The 18,589-nt window shown below is 39.3% G+C and overlaps 1 protein-coding gene across 1 annotated transcript in view; it reads left to right on the top strand.

The window, feature by feature from the left end:
- The first annotated feature begins 7,844 nt into the window (after positions 1 to 7,844).
- ZFR (zinc finger RNA binding protein) overlaps positions 7,845 to 18,589 on the top strand; it is a 36,719-nt gene continuing 25,974 nt past the window's right edge. Inside the window, exons 1-6 of the mRNA XM_010136640.1 lie at positions 7,845 to 7,927; positions 10,038 to 10,133; positions 13,052 to 13,340; positions 15,062 to 15,206; positions 17,020 to 17,238; positions 18,480 to 18,575. Of these exons, the coding sequence (XP_010134942.1) occupies positions 7,845 to 7,927; positions 10,038 to 10,133; positions 13,052 to 13,340; positions 15,062 to 15,206; positions 17,020 to 17,238; positions 18,480 to 18,575 (928 nt within the window). The remainder of the gene's footprint in view (positions 7,928 to 10,037; positions 10,134 to 13,051; positions 13,341 to 15,061; positions 15,207 to 17,019; positions 17,239 to 18,479; positions 18,576 to 18,589) is intronic.

An 18,589-nucleotide genomic window follows, 5' to 3' on the forward strand; every position in this document is an offset into this window, starting at 1 on the left:
CAGGTGTTTGATAAACATATTGAACAGAACAGGCCCTAAAACTGAAAACTGTGGAACATGGCTGGTGACTCGTTGCCAAGTAGACGTAGCCCCACTGACTACAACCCTTTGAGCCCTGCCCTTCAGCCAGTTCTTCACCCACAGTTCTTCACTGTGAACCTGCTCATCCCACAGCTGGACAAATTGTCCAGAATGATGCTATGAGGAACAGTATCAAAAACCTCACTGAAATACAGAAAAACTACATCCGCTGCCTTCCCTTCATCCGCAAGGCGGGTGAGCTTATTGTAGAAGGACGTCAAATTAGTTCAACAGGACTTTACCTCCGTGAACCCGTGCTGACTGTGCCTGATGATTGCATTGTTCTCTGAATGCTTTTCAATGCCCAGTATGATCTTTTCCATCATTTATGGAGGAACTGAGGTTAGACTAAGAGGTCTGTAGTTCCCTCAGTCTTCCCTCACACCCGTTTTGTACTTTGGAATGTCACTGGCCAGCTTCCAGTCAGCAGGTACCTTCCCAGACTCCTAAGACCTTTGGTAGATGATTGAGAGGGGTCCTGCTGTAGCATGCATTGGCTCCCTCAGTACTCCGGAATGAATCCCACCAGGCCTCAACGGCTTGTGAACGTTCAGCTGATACAGTTGGTCTTTTAGAATTGCAGTGTCCACAAGAGGAATGTCACCATTCTTGCAGTTGTGGTCCTCGGAACACTCAATGGAGAAAATCTGCTCTACTAACTAAGTGATAGTTGAAAGGTCCTTGCAATAGAGGTTTTCTGGACTTATTGGAGACTAGTAAACCCTGTTTTTTTAAAATGACAGTATTCTAATTTGCATTAATAGTAGTAACAATGAATTATAGCTATTAGGTTCAAGGAAATGATTTCTTTAAGTTAACAACTGAGAAGACGCTGAATCTGTTATTGGCATAGAAATCACTGTGTCTTCCTGTGATTCTAGTTTATGTGTGGCCTTGGTGGATCATTTAAATACTCTCTCATCCTTCACACGAAGCATAAATTAGAATTTTCCCAAGGAATATAGTTTTAACATTGAATACTGATGCTTGAAGGAGATATGAAGGCCAGATTGGCAGCTGCTCAGTTGTTACATTTTGGATTTGGGAAATACATGAGTAGCATGTGCAGGAGTGATAGCGTATTTGCTGTTGTAAGAGTGTGAGTGGTAGAGTTCCCTGAACTGACTAGATAAGACAGGCATTAGATATCTTTCTGTATTAGTTCATAAATACTATTTTTCACAAAACACATTTGAAATCTTAACTCATTTCCTGTTTAATCAAAGGTCAGAAGAGCTAAGTGCCCTTTAAACCTGTAAATAATGGATTAGAAGCATTCTTGTTCCTTCAGTGTTGTCACTGCATAAAATTTCTTGCTGCTTCTCTCACTGAAAATTCTTCGTGTGCACTACCCGCTGACAATATCATGGAATATTGGAGAATGCACATGGGAGAAGCATTAGATTGTGCAAATACCAATACAAAAATTTCTCTGAATATTGCAATACTTTTACCAGTTATGCTTTCTACTGGTGGTGGTAATAGCGCCTAAGGTTATAAAACTGCATGCAATGCAAGCTTTGTCTGTCACTGACTTAAGTAACAGTATTAATCCATCTGTTTAGGAGCCTGAAATAAATGCGGAATTTGGTGATACTAGTCCTCTCTTCTTTGTGTGTGCGTGTGCTTTGTAGGTCACCTGAACCACTGTGTGTCTGTTCAGTTTGTAAACTAATACTAACTTGCCTTTCATCTGTAAAAAAATACACCATTCTTGATTCCATGCTAGAAAGATTATGCTTTTATTCTAAAATGGCTGATTGAAATGTGAGGATGCTGGTGGAGAGATTGGGGCATTGAGAAACGTTTGGGTGTAGAAGGGTGCAAATATGGAGTCTAATTAAACTTCTGTTAGGAAGATAAAGAATCTTTTAAAGTGTCTGAGTTTCATCTTAGTGATATTCATACCATGACTCTGCTCTAATGAGACGGGACACAGTCTTAGGTAGTTAGGAGTGATTTGTTAGCTTTGAATTGCCTTCAAGTAGCAAGAATATTACTAAGTGTGGCAAGCTTTCACAGGTAAAGGCAACTGTAGCAGTTCAGGTCCAGAGCTGACTGCAGTGCCTGTGAGTTTAGGTTAAGATGCAGTCTTCTAGGCAGCCATGAACTCTTGCAGTTACAGCTGGTTTGGAATCGAAGTGCATTGCATGATGTTATATTTGAGGCTGCTGCAGAACAGCAAAGGAAGGTGAAATGCTGTGAATGGATAAGTTGGCTATTGAGAATTGTTTGGGGGTGGAGTGGTTTTTTCACATTTTTTGACATTTTTCGTATTAGGAACATGGTTTAGTGATGACCTGCACTGCAGGGTTAATGGCTGGACTCACTGATCTTAAAGATCTCTTGCAACCAAAATGATTCCATGCTTCTAATTAACTTTACTTTTCTCTTCAGTGTTTGCCCGAGTTACCTCCTCTTCAACTAGATACTGGTTTCAGAATTATTCTTTCAGAATTATGTCTTCCAGAGGCATTAGGACTGTAATTCGCACAGGTCTGTGTCCTGGTTTTGGCTGGGACCAAACAGTTAATTTTCTTCCCAGTAGCTGGTGCAGTGCTGTGGTTTTGGTTTAGTATGAGAATAGTGCTGGTAACCCAGCACTATTGATGTTTCTGTTGTCACTAAGTAGCACTTCGGGTAAGTGAAGAATTTTTTCTGTTGTCACTACGTAGTACTTATCCTAAGTGAAGGATTTTTCGGTTTCCTGGGCTCTGCCAGCCAGCAGGAGCAGAAGAAGCTGGTGGGGAGCACGGCCAGGGCAGCCGACCCGAAGTAGCCAAAGGGATGTTCCCTAACACAGAGTGTCCTGCTCCGTGCATAAAGTGGGGGGAGTTGGCCAGGATTGGATCACTGCTTGGGCATCGGTCTGTATATCATAGTCTAAAAACTCCAAATGCTTGCTTTCTGTGAATTTTAAGCCCAGGCTATCTTGAGTTGCATCACATCTCAAAGCATATGCATTTTTAGCAAAAAACCCCTTCACTGAATATAATACAGCCGTGTGGTGCTGATTCCCTTTTGTTCAACCAATATTGGTCTTAAGTGCTGTCTTAAACATGCTGTTATAGCTTGCTTAATGTACACAAGAAGCCTCCAGTAAGCTACTGTTGCTTATAAAAAAATGTTGATAGATATCTTTTCAAATCAGTGAGGTTCCACTCTCAAAGAGGTATGCCAACATTTGAAAAGAAGTAAGGGACTCTGGGTTTGTTACCATGGGCTGTATTGCCTCTCTTGCAGTTGACTAATGATGGAAAAACAGAGGAGGTGTTGGTAATTGGGGAGGAAAGGTGCCTCAGTAATCAGAGGAGTGTTTATCATTTTTAGGAGGGAAGTCTGCCAACCAGTTGAACTTTGCAGGAGGCTCATAGCTTTAGAAACTGAGCACTAGAGGAGACTTTTCAGTCAGTGGTGTAGTCCTCAAAATGGATCAATAGTTGTAGGCTTAATTCTGGGGTGTTAAATTATGTATCATTTTGTCTGCTACTAAAAACCAACAATAGAAGTTTAAAGTGTAGTTCTATTATTGGTGCTAGAAAAGTAAAGTACTAGCTCAAGTTTTAAGAACTGAATACAATTTTTCATATTAGTGAAGTTTCCTTTTATGGAGAACGTGCCGATTTCAGCACTTTTTCCTCTTTAACACTTTCATTAATGATCTCGATGATAGGTTGAGGGGAGTAGAGCACAAGTCTTGTGAGAGGAAGCTGAGGGAACTGGGATTGGTTAGCCTGCAGAAAAGGAGGCTGAGAGGAGACCTTATTGCTCTCTAAAGCTACCTGAAAGGATGTTGGAGAGATGTGGGGGTTGGTCTCCCAAGTAACAAGCAACAGGATGAGAGGAAACAGCCTCATGTTACACCAGGGAAAGATATTAAGAAAAAATCTCACCAAACAGCTTGTGAAGCATTGCAACAGACTGTCCAGGGAGGTGGCGAAGTCCGCATCCCTGAAGGTATTTAAAAGATGTGTAGATGTGGTGTTTAGGGTCACAGTTTAGTGGTGTCTTGGCAGTGACAGGTTAACAGTGGGACTTGATCTTAAATGTCTCTTCCAAGCAAAATGATTCTGTGGGACAGAGCGTACCCTCCACAAGTTTGCTGATGACACAAAACTAGGAGAAATGGTTGCACTGACATCCAGAGGGACCTCAACAGGCTGGAGAAATGGGCAGACAGGAATCTCATGATGGTCAACAAGGCAAAGTGCAAAGTTCTCTACCCAGGGAGGAACAGCCCCAAGCACCAATATACGCTGGGGCCACCCAGCGTGAAGGCAGCTTGGCAGAAAAGAACTGGGGGTCCTGGAGGATACGCAGGTTGAACGCGAGTCAGCACCGTGCCCTTGCAGCAGAGAACCGGCCTGGCATCCTGGGCTGCACTAGACAGGATATGGCCAGCAGGCTGAGGGAGGTGATCCTTCCTCTCTTAACTTAGCCCTGGTGAGGCCACCCCTGGAGTCCTGTGTGTGGTTCCGGGCTTCCGGAACAAAAGAGAGATGGGAACATCCTGGAAAGAGTCCAACAAAGAGCCCACAAAGATGATCTCCCTGTCCTGTGAGGAAAGGCTGAGAGAGAGCTGGGACTGTCTAGCCTAGCAAGGAGAAGGCTGAGTGGGCATCTTAATGCATATAAATAGCTGAAGGGAGAGTGCCAAGAGAGCTGAGTGAGGCTCTTCGCAGTGGTGCCCCGTGACAGGACCACAGGCTCTGGGCACAAACTGAAACACAGGGGGTTCCCTCTGAACATCAGGAAACACTTTTTACTGTGAGGGTGAGTGAGCACTGGCACAGGTTGCCCAGGGAAATTGTGGAGTCTCCATCCTTGGAGAGTTCAGAAGTTGCCTAATCACAGTCCTGGATGACTGACTGTAGGTGGACCTGCTGGAGAGGGATTGTAACCCCAGATGACCTCCAGAGGCCCATTCTCTGATTCTGTGTTTTTTACCAGGAAAATGTTAATAGTTGGTACTTTTTCAGGCAGACGAATTAGCTGAAGCTGAGCTCTTTTTGTCTTCTGTTTTCACTGTGAATATGGATGTTGACGAGACTTTCAAAAGTCGGTGTTTTGATTGTGAAGAGGTGTAGGCAATGAGCTGTCCATTGTGTGCAACAGAGTAAACAGAGGTGGATACAGAGCATACGTTGCATCACTGTTGCACGCACTTGCAGTTATATTTTCATGTGCAGTAAAACGTTGGAGATTTTCATCGGATTTAAATCAGGTCATAAGAATAAATGTGAAGATTAATGAAGTATTAAGAGCGTGTTGTGAAAACAAAAGGATATGCATCTCTGAGGTGATTTATTGATAATATACGGTTTAGCTATCTAGTAGCAATCAGTATTTATCGTTCATGATAGAATGATGCTACGCTGTTTTTAGAAACAAGGAAGAGGAAGAGAAACTCATAATTGCTGCAAGGAACTTTCTTTTTTAGGCCATCTGTAGTTAAACCATAGAATACCTTATTAGTAGCTGCTGAAATTTAACAGAATTCAAGAGGCATTTGCATGTCTTAAGGCCTCTCTCTGGAATCTTAGTGAATTGCATTATAAACTATGTTCTGTTCACCAAATCTTAGTAATAGGAAACAATAATTTTTATTAAAATTGTAAAAAGATATATTCAGTCTTCATCAAATTTTTATGCCCATATTGAGTGACAGGCTCTAGAAAAACAGAAGTCAAGTCATTTCTGAAGTACAGCTTACTGTAGTGCTATATTTCATTTCACCCTTTTAAGCTGTTTATTGCCAAGTGTGTTTAGAAGGAAAGAAACTCCCTTGGTTTTTGTTGTTGTTGTTGTTTGTCTTTGTGTTTTTCCTTTTTAATTCTTACGATTTTGTTTTTACTTTTATCCGCCCAAGTTGCATTAACCTGAAACTTATCTGACTAGTTACTCAGTATTGCCTCTTCCTAAGTTAGGATCCGAAGAAGCAGCAGATAGCTGTGCTTTGTTCAGTTTTTGTAGTTAAGTCATACTAGTTTCAGTCTTTATATCCCTGAAAGAAAAACTGCAAAGCTGTATTTTTTGCTACTAATAGAATAATCTGTGAAACTTCGAGAAATCTAGCAGTTAAGTCTCAAAAAATACAGTTTCCTTAATGCTAAAATGTTTAAATGTTCTTAAAAGTTACAATTCAAGAAATAAGTATGAATTAGCAGGGGCTTTTAGTTTAAGGTATTTGTATTTTTAAAATTATTTTAAGAATAGCTTAAATGTTGTGCTAAGCTAGCCTGAAAATCATGTCTTTAAATGAAAAAAACCCCAAAACCTGCAAGAAATATGTTTCAGAATTTGTAATTTCTGAGGAAACTTGTGGTTTGGATGGAGACAAAATTGCTTTTAGTCCTGCTCTTAACTCTATATCAAAACCAAAGCTAAAAAATACGAGATGTTCTTCACTTCTACAAAGAGGGTTCAGCGCCCTAAACACAGCTGGAATAACAGCTGCATTAATACGTGGTGGGGGTGGGGAGTGGGTGTGTTGGTTGTTAGTATGGAGATACACTGAAAAGCAGCATTTTTATTTTTCTTTGGCTTAGATGCACATGATTTACAAGTAATTTTTTTTGTTTTAAGTTAAATCAGTGTGATGAAAAGCAAGACTTATAGGGAGCCTTTTAGGTGCTATGTATCTTATGTGGAAATAGACTACATTTTCCTGAAAATGTATTCCTCTAACTATAGTTGCTGCAGATGTCTTATTAAGTTTCTTAACAGGTGACTCACTCCACAGATATCTTAATGTGGAAAATAAAATACCTTTAAGTCTTAAGACATCTGGAGTTATTACCTGGCAAAATAGATAACATTATGTAGAAGAGTTGCCTTTCCATAGTATTGTTAATATATAAAAACAAAGCTTTCTACTTTCAATTTACAGTTTTTACAAAAAAAGCCTCAAGACTCTTTTACTAGAAAGGGTCAATAGCTGGAAATGAAAAAGGACACTAGCCACATGTTCTATAAAAGAAAATCCAGTATTTATCTCTTATTTGCTTTTAATTCTCTGTCATTCTTGGACTGATGTGTCACAGGAAATCCGGACCTTCTGTTAGTGCTTCTCTTCACTTTTCATTCATTCATGGCTTGGCTTCGCAGACGAAGATTTGGAAAGGGCTTTACCCACGCTTACTGCAAGCGCGCTGATGGCTGAAAAGGCCAACGCGGGATAGGCGAGTCTGGTTGCAAAAAGCACGGCGGAAGGTCTCCTTGGGTGCTATAGCTGAGGCACGGTTCTTTCTGCCTTGTCTTTTCTCAAGACTGATTCTACGTGTGCTCTCAAAGGAGACAGAAGCAGTAACTAGCAAGTGAGGGTTGTACTGCATTGGATCTAATAGTTGTAACATGAGTTCTTATCGAAGCTTTCATTTTTTGAGAAAGAATGATGCTCATTTACAAACCTACATTGTACAGCTGTTTAAATTAGACAAACCTGTGTGATTTTGGAACCGGAGAACAATGTTTAGCTAAGTGGACAGCAATACTTCATTAATTGCTATTGATTGGCAAATTCTGCCTTACAGCCAGCTTCTGGCTTAATTTTAAGCTTTTTTTTTTTTCCACTGTGGAAGTCCATATTTATTTTTCTATATCAAAAACACTGCTACAGTTTCCTGGTTAAGGATCTTCATGCAGTTCAGAAAAGGGGGTTTTTTATTGCCGGTTGAATATTCTATTTTTCGACAGGGGAATAAAAATTACCAACAGAATTATGAAATTATTCTGGTTATTTTAATAAATAATATGAAGTAGCGATGGCTAACACCGTCTGTTTTGAAAGCTTGTTCTCAAGGCGTGGACATTTTGTTGCTGGTGTTTTAATGCAACTTGTTCAAATGTAAGTGTTCAGGTTGGGATTCCTCTGGCTAAGTATCTACCTTTTTTAAAAGGTAGATTAAAAAACCAACTTATACTATAGCTGAATTGATTTTATGGTGTTGAATTCAGCCGGGAGATCTTCTTGATAACTTTGATGCCTCAGTGTTTTGCAATGTAGACTTTGCAGATGAGAAAAAAGAGTTTCATGTGTTGTACTGTTTCAGAATCACATTCAGATGTTGAAACCATGAAAGCAGCTGTAGTGTTAGTCTTATGTCCAGGTTGCAAAATATCAGGGCAAAATGTGCACCTGCCTTGGGAAAATGTGCTCTCACTTAGTGAAAGGAGTTTCATACACCAGACATTTAATGTGGCCTTTGCTCTGGGACAAATGCTGCAAAATTGTGAGCCAGTGTGCTCCCTCTCCTCCAGAAAATCAGACTGACATGGAATTGGAGATTACTGTGGAGAGAGATATACAGCCACTGCAGTCAGTCTTATCTAGAAAGTTTAATATCATATTTCATAATATATGGCACTTGTTCAGATACTAATGAATCAGACAGGCTAGTATTTCCCATCATTAGTGTCAGTAGAAATTAGATGTTCATTCCCAGGCAGGGAGAGACTAGGTGTGGAAATTATTTCTGTAGCTAACAAAGAACTACAGAAAGCTGTAGAATGAAAATCTGCAGAACCTGGAGCAGATCAATTGAGTGGAATATGTGCTGTAAACTAGCTCTGGCTGGGACAGTGAAAACAGTGAAATAGAAATCTGAGCTAGAAGATGAGCATTGAGTAATGTGTATTGTTCCTTGAACGTAGGAATTGTAGTCAGCTTGGTGGGTAAGCACTGATGTTATTATGAACAGCTGAAGAAATAGGTGTGGTATGAATAAAATACATTCTTTTTGAATTAAAATTTCTTGGGAAAGATGTAATAGCAATGCAGCAGATTATGATTTGAAGCATCAAAGTAACAAAGTATCAAAGTAACAAAGTAACCCATAACTTCTTAAAGAATGATGTTTATTTTGATAGTAAATTAAAACACTGCAAGAATTGTACAAGGAAGTTACACTGAATGGTCACAATGGTCACTGGGTTTGTCTTATGTGAATATTGATGTAGAGCTCATTTGCTTTTCAAAATGAAGCTTTTATAAACTAATGAAAAATTCTTGACAGTGAGGATGCTCAAGCACTGGAACAGGTTGTCTAGAGCAGTGTTGCAATCTTCATTCTTGGAGATTATCAGAACCTGATGTATAAAGCCATTATAAATCTACTGTAACTTCAAAGTGAGCCATGCGCTGAGCACTGGGTTAGAACAGCTGACCTGCACATTATTTCAACCTAAATTATTCTCTAATGTTTAAGTTCCACCTAGTTAATCAAGCCAGTTGGACTATCTTTTCATATGAAGAGAGCTGGAATTTCTTGAACTCAGAGATGCTAATAAGGATATTTGAATTTATTTTGCAGTAGAAAAGACCTGATCTTACAAAGAAAACTGTCTTAAGTTACCAGATCAATTAGTTAGCTTCTATGCTGTGCTGCAGTACCTGTTTGCATATCTTTAGCCCATACAACATACGGAGTAATTTGGCTCAACTTTTTCCCCACTGTGTTGGGGGATTAAGTGAAACTGAATTACTTTGTTGTGGTAAAGAACACCTATGTCGTTTGTTACCATAGCTCAGCTGACATACTGTATTTCATTGTTGCTCTATTAAGTTGGTCATGTGCCGAAGTCTTTTGGAGTCTTACTTATTAAGACTTAGCTGAAATCCTTGATGTGGTGCAGTATGGAAAGTTATTACTTAAGGTAGGGATTAGTAAAAGAATTGTAGAGAAGTAGTTGGTAGAGTGGTTAGTAGAATTAGAAGATTATCAAATAGAAATGATTGCAGTGGAGTTCCCTAGGGATTGATTCTGAATCTTGCTTAATATCTATATTACTATGGCGTGTTGTGATATTTGATGCGAGGAAAATATTGTCAGTACACAGGTAACTTTACAAGAAGCTGCTCTGAGAAAGTTAGTCAGTTTGGAAAGAAAGCACTGTTTGGAGCAAAGCACAGCTGAAACTTCATCTAAAATGATGCATACGTTTCTTGCCATCTGCAGTCAAGAAAGAAGAATAGATGATACTAGGATAGGTGAACAGATGGACTGCAAGAAAGATAGTGGAATAGGAAGTCTGGAAAAATCATCTAGGAGGAGGTAAGCTCCTCTCAGCAAAGGTGATGTAGTAATTAAACAAGGATAAAAACTATTGAAAGTTAAATGAAGAAGTTGACGCAAATATCTTCTTGTGTAAATTAATTATATGAAAATGTCTGGTCATTGCAATGTTCAAAGGTTTTCAGTAGGACCATGGAGAGAAAAAGGAGTATCATAAATTTAGAAAAGATGTCACCATGAATATCTGTAACATAATATAACATAAATTTTGTTAAGGTCAATTTTGTAAGTCAATTCTAGAATATTTTTCTTGCTGTCTTGCAAACTCGATCACTAGCTCTGCATGATGTTGCAGAAGCAAGGGGAACAGGTTTGCTAAAGTAAACATGGTCATAGAACTGTATTAGCCTTAGAAATCAAGTGATTTGGGCTGTTAATTCTATACCATGATAAGGAATTCAATACAAAAATAGCACAAAAGGAATGAAACTCTCTGTCTCAGAATCTTGTAATAGTCCTGCTGATAATGATCATAATCTCTTAATGATATTAAATCCTGAGAACTGTCAGGTAGCTTTAATCATATATTCTGAGAACAAAAGCATTTCCTTTGATAAACTGACTGGTACTGTTACTTTAGTAGTGTGTTGTGAGCACTGTATCATATTTTCTAATAGTAACTTAAGCACGGTTTTGTGAATCTTGGAAGAGCTGGGTTAATGCTTCTTGGACAGATCCATGTCCTTTCTCCTCCACACATTTTTTTCCTGTTTCCCTACGTATAACTTACATGGGTTCTGGCATTAACAGACTTGTTTTGTAAGCTCCAGTATTTCTAACATTTCTACCATGTTAGAAAACGAGCCCAGCAAATATTCTCATTGTTTTCTGCTAGAGTAATGAGTTAAATCAATGCCCTGAATAGCTTGTCAAGAAACAGAACTAGCATCAGGGGTGGAACAGGATGGCATATTTAGGTTTGGTGTGTGGGAGGAGGGAAGAGTAAGAGTGGGGATAGGGTGGAGCCAGTCTTGCCTTGTGGCAGTATTGGACTGTTGATGTGTTCAACTCTAGTCTGAGGTCCCAATTTAATGTGTTTTTTATAATGATAATGATCATTACCTCAGAATTTGTGGAAATTTTACACTTCAATAATGTTAGATATATAGATAATGCAACCTAATTTTATAGACTGTCATTCACTTTTACAGTCATAAAACACTCTTCCAGAATTTTCTGGTGGAGTCCAATTTCTCACCTTAAACTGACAAAACAAAATCTTCCTTTGTACATCAAGTAGGAGGAATTGTTTCAAACAGTAGTGAAAGCTCTACTGAAATAGTTATATCTTGTCATTCTACTGTTATGCTAAGAAATTGAAAATAAAATAAAACATAATTGTCAGTACAACTCACAACTGAATTAAATTTGGATGGAATGCAGTCAGGGGCCTACGGATGGAAAGAGGTGGAGTCCAGCCGTGTCCAATAGTAATAAAATTTTCTCTGTTTGTGCTGTAAGCATGATTTTTTTTATATATCTGTATATTTGTAAGTTAATGGATTCTGCTGTAATTAAAATGACAAAATAAATTTTTATAAAAATAAAGAAATATTACTAAACAAGGGAGATACAGAAATATCTTCTGGAAAAATAATAATATGTATCATTAAAAGGTGCTTTGGTAGGTAGGTCAGAGAGAATATCAGAGACTTTAGGAAAAAATACTGTAACTCATTGCTTTTGGTTTTGAGCATAACCATACTGCAGTTCCATTGTGCCACTGAGTGTGTTTGCTTGAAGTGAGATTTCATTTATCTACCTTACTCTGAAACATAGGGGTTCCTTGATAGGCATGGAGTTAGTTTTGAATTATCTTTTAATAGTGCTAGGGAGGTATGAAAACCTACAGAGATTCTTAAATGTTATTGAACACTAGTGCAGGACATGTACTAAAAAATTCAGAGTAATCACTCAATCCCCACATCATATCATTGTTCCAGGTAGTGACATTTTGCCCAGTTCACTTTATTTGTTTAAAAATTAAAATAACTATTCTGAGCTTCTAATCATAATGCATAGTTACATACCAATATATGACAATAATACTAGTGTCGGTTCAAATAATTAAATCTCTGAAGCCATAATTTTTATTTCCTCTGTTAATATTTACTCATTCTTAGTAAATAGTCACACACTAATTTCCTACCAACAAATTTTAGAGAGGCAGATTAGTCTCAGCATGTGCCTGGAAGGTTGCTAGAGTTCTGGTAGCAGTCTTCTTGCTTGATCAGACTGTTCTTTTGATGCTTCATGTTGTGAGGCAGTGGACCCCTGTACGAGCGAGTGGGACCAGCTTTTATAATTCTAAACTTCTGTGGGAGAAGTTTCCTATCAGAGGTGTGTATTTAAAGTGTCTCTACCTTATATGCAAGAGTTCTGAGCTAATTTTCATGGAAGTCTTTAAAATCTTGTTACTTTAATACAGTGTATTGAAAAACTGCATGCAAGTGCAGGTCAGTAATGAGCTCTCACAGAAAAGTATTTTTCTTAATATGACAAGTATGTCAGTTTTATTGAAGAACTATTAAAGAATTTAAAAATTTGTGGGTCATGAGAGGGTAACAGTTTAAGATTTTTGTATTATTTTGAATGAAAGACTCTGAAAAAAAAAGAAAGACTCTGAAAAACTGCTGAAAAAAACCCAAACACATTAATGCCCCGTTTGCTAAGAAAGTCATCACCTGCGTGATATGTGTGGATCCATAGAGACTTCAGAATGATTCAACCTTTTTCATGGGGGTGGAAGAGAGGTAAAAAGAACCATTAAAGTGTACGCAGGGGTACGTCTGTTCTTGTAGAACAGACGAGTGTTAATCAAATCTGGGATTTTGAAATCGTAGGCATTAGCTTAGCATGTTGGATTAATCTAATTATTTCTTTACTGTCTTTTTACAATACAGCCAGCAGCCAGCTTCGGGTGTAGCCTATTCCCATCCAACCACGGTTGCTAGCTACACTGTCCACCAGGCACCAGTCGCTGCGCACACCGTCACTGCAGCCTATGCTCCAGCAGCAGCTACCGTTGCAGTAGCCAGGCCTGCTCCAGTAGCTGTTGCAGCTGCTGCAACAGCTGCTGCATATGGAGGCTATCCTACAGCCCACACAGCTACAGACTATGGTTATACACAGAGGCAACAAGAAGCTCCACCACCACCACCTCCTGTCACTACACAGAATTACCAGGTGGGTTCTGAAAAAAGTTACTTTGGTTATATGATTTTTAAATGATACATTAAAAGGAGGAGGCCTGTTTGGATAAGAGAATGTCATAGCAATTGTGGGTTTTGGTTCTGTGAATCAGTTTCAATACAACTCATGTTACTTAGCGAAACCTGATGATGAGGCACTGGTGCAGGTTGCACAGAGAAGTTGTGGGTGCTCCATCCCTGGAGGTGTTCAAGGCCAGGCTGGATGGGGCTTTGGGCAACCTCATCTAGTGGAAGGTGTCACTGCCCATGGCGGGGGGGTTAGAACTCGGTGATTCGGTGGTAGAGCAATGAACTGATGTTTACTTCCAAGTGATTTTGTGGAACTACTGCTGAAAATAATGGTACTGTCTTAGCTAGCTTAAATGTTCCAGTGGCTTGCAGCAAACTGAGTCATGGAACTGATGTACGTGAAAAAACTGTTCCAGTGAAAAATTTCAGTGGCGGTGGAAATAGTTTGCTTGTCAGATTCCTGTGTGCCACAGGAGTTCTAGTACCACACATATGAGAATAGGAGACTGACCTAGGAGGAGAACTATGGGTAGTTTTGGAGTACCCTTTGTGATATTACTGCCTAACCTGTAGCTACAGGTTTTTACAAAGGGGAACTGTTTGTCTGTTTTCATCTTGGATGTCGAAAAATAGTGTATCTCTTGTAATAATTATTTAACCTTTAGTCCTGAACTTATCTAGACTTTATCTAGATTCTAGTTAGTATTTTGATGTGTTTAAAAGAACTGTATTATTGCTGCATGTTCTCAGTTCTTTTGTACAGCTTTTATAATTTGTTAATATGGTAATGAATTGTAGTGTAGAAGGCTTTCCAGTAACACCTGTACTCATAATTACAGGGTCAGTTATTAGGTACAGCTGGACAGCAAAGAAAGTCTCCTAAACTAGATAAAATTAATTTCTGTTTACACAGGTTGGATGGAGAGGAGATAGTATTGTTATATTTCGTGGAAGTAAACAGATTTTTATTTATTAGTACATTTCAGCTATAGTAGCTCTTGCCTTGCTGCCCCACAGTTGATCAACTTTTTATGCTTTATCATTAATACGGTGAGGATGATAAGGGACTATGTGTACAAATCTACAGTGGCTTCTGGACCTTCCCTTTCTGAGCTTACTAGCCATCTCCTGAGTTCTAGAGGTGTCGAATGGGCCATTATTGACTAGATATGGTTCCCTAATGGACTGGTTGATACTCCAAAAAGTAAAGAAGGCATTGAAAAACATAACCAAGAAAAGTATTGTTAATGATAGTATTTTTAAAGCTCATGTAGGGTTATATTGTTTGCAAACTTGTGAATTTATTGTGGTTTGTAGAAGTCCACTTTTTGTGGACAACTGTGGTGTTTTTCTGCTTACATATTTTACAGAAATGTAATCTGATATAGTCATTATGGAAAACTAAATGAAAGGCTTTTCAGTAACAAAAATGATTTAGTAGGGAAGGTGATTTAATAGCATGAGGTTAATTCCTACATTAAGTCTGAAAAAGACCGTCAGTCTGTAAGTACCTGTAAACATTTCTTTAATGCATGTTTGTATATACTGTAGCTGTAAATGTTTTTTAGATCTACTCAAGTGGACCAGAAGAAAATACATTGTTTCTTTGATCTGCTCATGACTTTTATTACTCCACGTATATACTTAAAGGAAAAACTTGCTAGTTTTTATTTTCTTTATTTTTAGGATTCATATTCTTATGTTAGATCTACTGCCCCAGCGGTAGCTTATGACAGCAAACAATACTATCAACAGCCAACAGCAACTGCAGCAGCTGTGGCTGCTGCTGCTCAGCCTCAGCCTTCTGTCGCCGAGTCATACTACCAGACGGGTGAGTGACACGATTCAAACTGCTGTCATTATACATAGTCTGTGTACTACTTTAATACCTTAAAAATAGTTTTTTTGAATATTTCCATTATCCAGGTATTTGGTTTTTTAGTTTTGTCTTGTAATCTCTGTCAATGTATAGAAAAAACGCCGCACGTAGAACGTTATTGTGACATCACCACATTGATTTGTCTAGAAACCTCTATGAAGTAGGTTCAAAGGGTCAGTACTTTCTGAGGAGAACTTGATTAGAAGGAATCTTTTCTAATTCTTTAGTTACTTGATATATGTAGTTCTGTAATTACTGGTATCATGATTACTACAAAGCATAAATCCAATTTAGTATTTTTTGCTTTAATTGGAGATAATAGGAAAGCTTAGGTTTACTCTAGTAAAGCCATTGAATGTGAAGGTTGTTTACAGAATCACAGAATTGTTTCGGTTGTAAGAGACCTTTAAGATCTTCAAGTCCAACCATTCACCCTGCACTTCCAGGGTCCCTAAACCATGTCCCTCAGCACCACATCTACAGATCTCTTAAATACCTCCAGGGATGGGGCCTCCACCACCTCCCTGGCCAGCCTGTTCATATGCTTCACAACCCTCTCTGTAAAGAAATTTTTCCTAATGTCCAACCTGAATCTCCCCTGGCACAACTTGAGGCCGTTCCCTCTTGTCCTATTGCTTATTACTTGGGAGAAGAGACCGACCCCCACCTTCATACAGCCTCCTTTCAGGTAGCTGTAGAGTGATAAGGTGTCCCCTCAGACTCCTTTTCTCCAGGCCAAACAACCCCAGTTCCCTCAGCTGCATCTTGTAAGATAAGTTCTCTAGACCCTTCACTAGTTTCACTGCCCTTCTCTGAACCTGCTCCAGCACCTCAACGTCCTCTTTGAAGTGAGGGGCCCAAAACAACACAGTATTCGAGGTGCAGCCTCACCAGTGCCGAGTACAGGGGAACAATCACTTCCCTGTTCCTGTTTGTCATGCTATTTCTGATATAAGCCAGGATGTTGTTGGCCTCCTTGGACACCTGGGCACACTGCTGACTTAAATTCATCTGGCTGTTGACCAACACCCCCAGGACCTTTTCAGGTGGGCAGTTTCCAACCACTCTTCCCCCATCAAGGTGCATTGCAGGGGGTTGCTACAGGCCCCGGCACTTGGTCTTGTTGAACCTTACACCACTGGCCTCAGCTCATTGATCCAGCCTGTCCAGACCCCTCTGTGGAGCCTCCTGACCCCCATGCAGATCAACACTCCTGCCCAACTTGGTGTCATCTGTGAACTTACAGAGGGTGCACTGAGTCCCCTCATCCAGATCATTGATATAGATGTTAAAGAGAACAGGCCCCAATACTGAGCTCTGGGCAACAACACTTGTGACTGGCCAGCAATGGGATTTAACTTCGTTCACCACCATTCTCTGGGCTTGGCCATCCAGCCAGTTTTTTATCAAGCAAAGAGTACAGTCATCCAAGCTGTGAGCAGCCAGTTTTTCCAGGAGAATGTTGTGGGAAATATGGCAGAACCGTTAAAAAGAAATGAATAAATCTGTGGCTTACTAGTTTGAGCTGTGACATGACTAAACAGTTGTGATGCATGGTACACAATGCATAAACATGACTGGAATAAACCTCAAAACTGTAACGCAAAAAACCCAACGCAATTTAAAAAAAATAAATAAATACCACTTGTTTTGCATTTTTTCCCCAGCATATTGGCCAGTCATTAAGTATAACTTAATACAATTTGCATTTCATGGAACTAAAAGATATCAATGTTTGTACGCTTTTATTTTCTCTCTTAATTAGCTCCGAAAGCAGGATATAGCCAAGGGGCAACTCAGTATACCCAAGCCCAGCAAACACGACAGGTGACAGCAATAAAACCTGCAACCCCAAGTCCAGCAACAACTACATTTTCTATATATCCAGTGTCCTCTACTGTGCAGCCAGTAGCAGCTGCAGCTACTGTTGTTCCATCCTATACTCAAAGTGCAACGTACAGTACAACAGCGGTTACTTACTCTGGTAAGAATTTTGTGTATTGTGTTCCTGGGATCTTTGCACTTGCTACAGGCAAAGCTTTAAATACTCAGAACTTCAGCAGTTCATGATTAATTATATTACGGTCTACCAAGAAGTATCAACCAGTTCAGTCATTGTAATGGCAAAATATTTTGCTGAACCTTTAAAAGAGGTTTGGGTTTTGTATGTGCCTATTTTGTTACATGTGAGAAAGCTTTGGCATTGCTGCATGCAGTGTTTTGGAAATACTGTAACATTCAGAAAGAAGAGATGAGGGATAAAAAATACAAGGAAACACATCCACACAAATACTACCCAGGGAAATTGGAAGGTATCTTACTGCCATCGAACAGCAGTTACAGAGATGGGGGGAGCTGTCCAATGTAAGTCTGGTAAATTTGGGCTGTCTTGACCCAAAATGGAAGGAGAACGGCTGCCATAAAGAAGGCTTGCCTTCGAACGTTGGAAATCCAGAAAGTAGTTAAAGATGAAAAGATGTCAACTTTATGGCCACATGGTAATCAACTGGCATGTTGTAGCTACCTTGAACTTTTTGTTTTGTTTTGTCTTCTGTTTAAAATGGAATTTTAAGACTTCCTTGAGGCAGAGCCTTATCAGAGGATTAAAGTACTTGAACCAATAGATGTAGAAAGTTTATGAGAAAACTGCCTCAAAGATATGAAAGCCCAGTTTCCTTGATTTGTTCTGCTTTGATACTAGAAATCGAGGGCTGCATAGCTAGGCAAGCAGCTTCTCTGCACTAAAACAACTTAAATCAGTGAAATAGAATGTAATAGCGCTAACCGCTTTTTTTTCTTCCTCTACATAATGTCTGTTCTTTCCATTTGGAACCCTGAAGAGCAAATCTGGTTCTGGAAAACTGCTTTCTTCAAGTGGACCTTGTTAAATCTTTTATTAAAATTCTTGTTATGTCATACTCACTCTTTCTGGATGTACCAGGAAATTTCACATGTGCTTTAGGGATGGCTTGATGTATCTTAACACAGCTGCATGTCTGCAAAGGTGTGTCTAAGATGAAATAAATTCCTGACAGAACTGTAGCTCCATAGTAGCGTACTGTGAAAAATCAAGAAAAATTTAGACTGCCTAACAAGATCTCAATAAATCATTCATATACTGCCCTGTCCCCTGAACTCTATTATGCAACATTTTGAATCTAGTGTATTCTGTAATTGATAACTGATGTACAATAATGTAACGTTTATTTTATTTTGATCTTTGAGGTACCTCTTATTCTGGTTATGAAGCCGCAGTATATTCAGCTGCATCGTCCTATTACCAGCAGCAGCAGCAGCAACAGAAACAGGCAGCAGCGGCAGGCGCTGGTGCCGGC

Source organism: Buceros rhinoceros, unplaced genomic scaffold (assembly GCF_000710305.1).
Source record: "Buceros rhinoceros silvestris isolate BGI_N320 unplaced genomic scaffold, ASM71030v1 scaffold2625, whole genome shotgun sequence".
Classification (NCBI taxonomy): Eukaryota; Metazoa; Chordata; class Aves; order Bucerotiformes; family Bucerotidae; genus Buceros; species Buceros rhinoceros.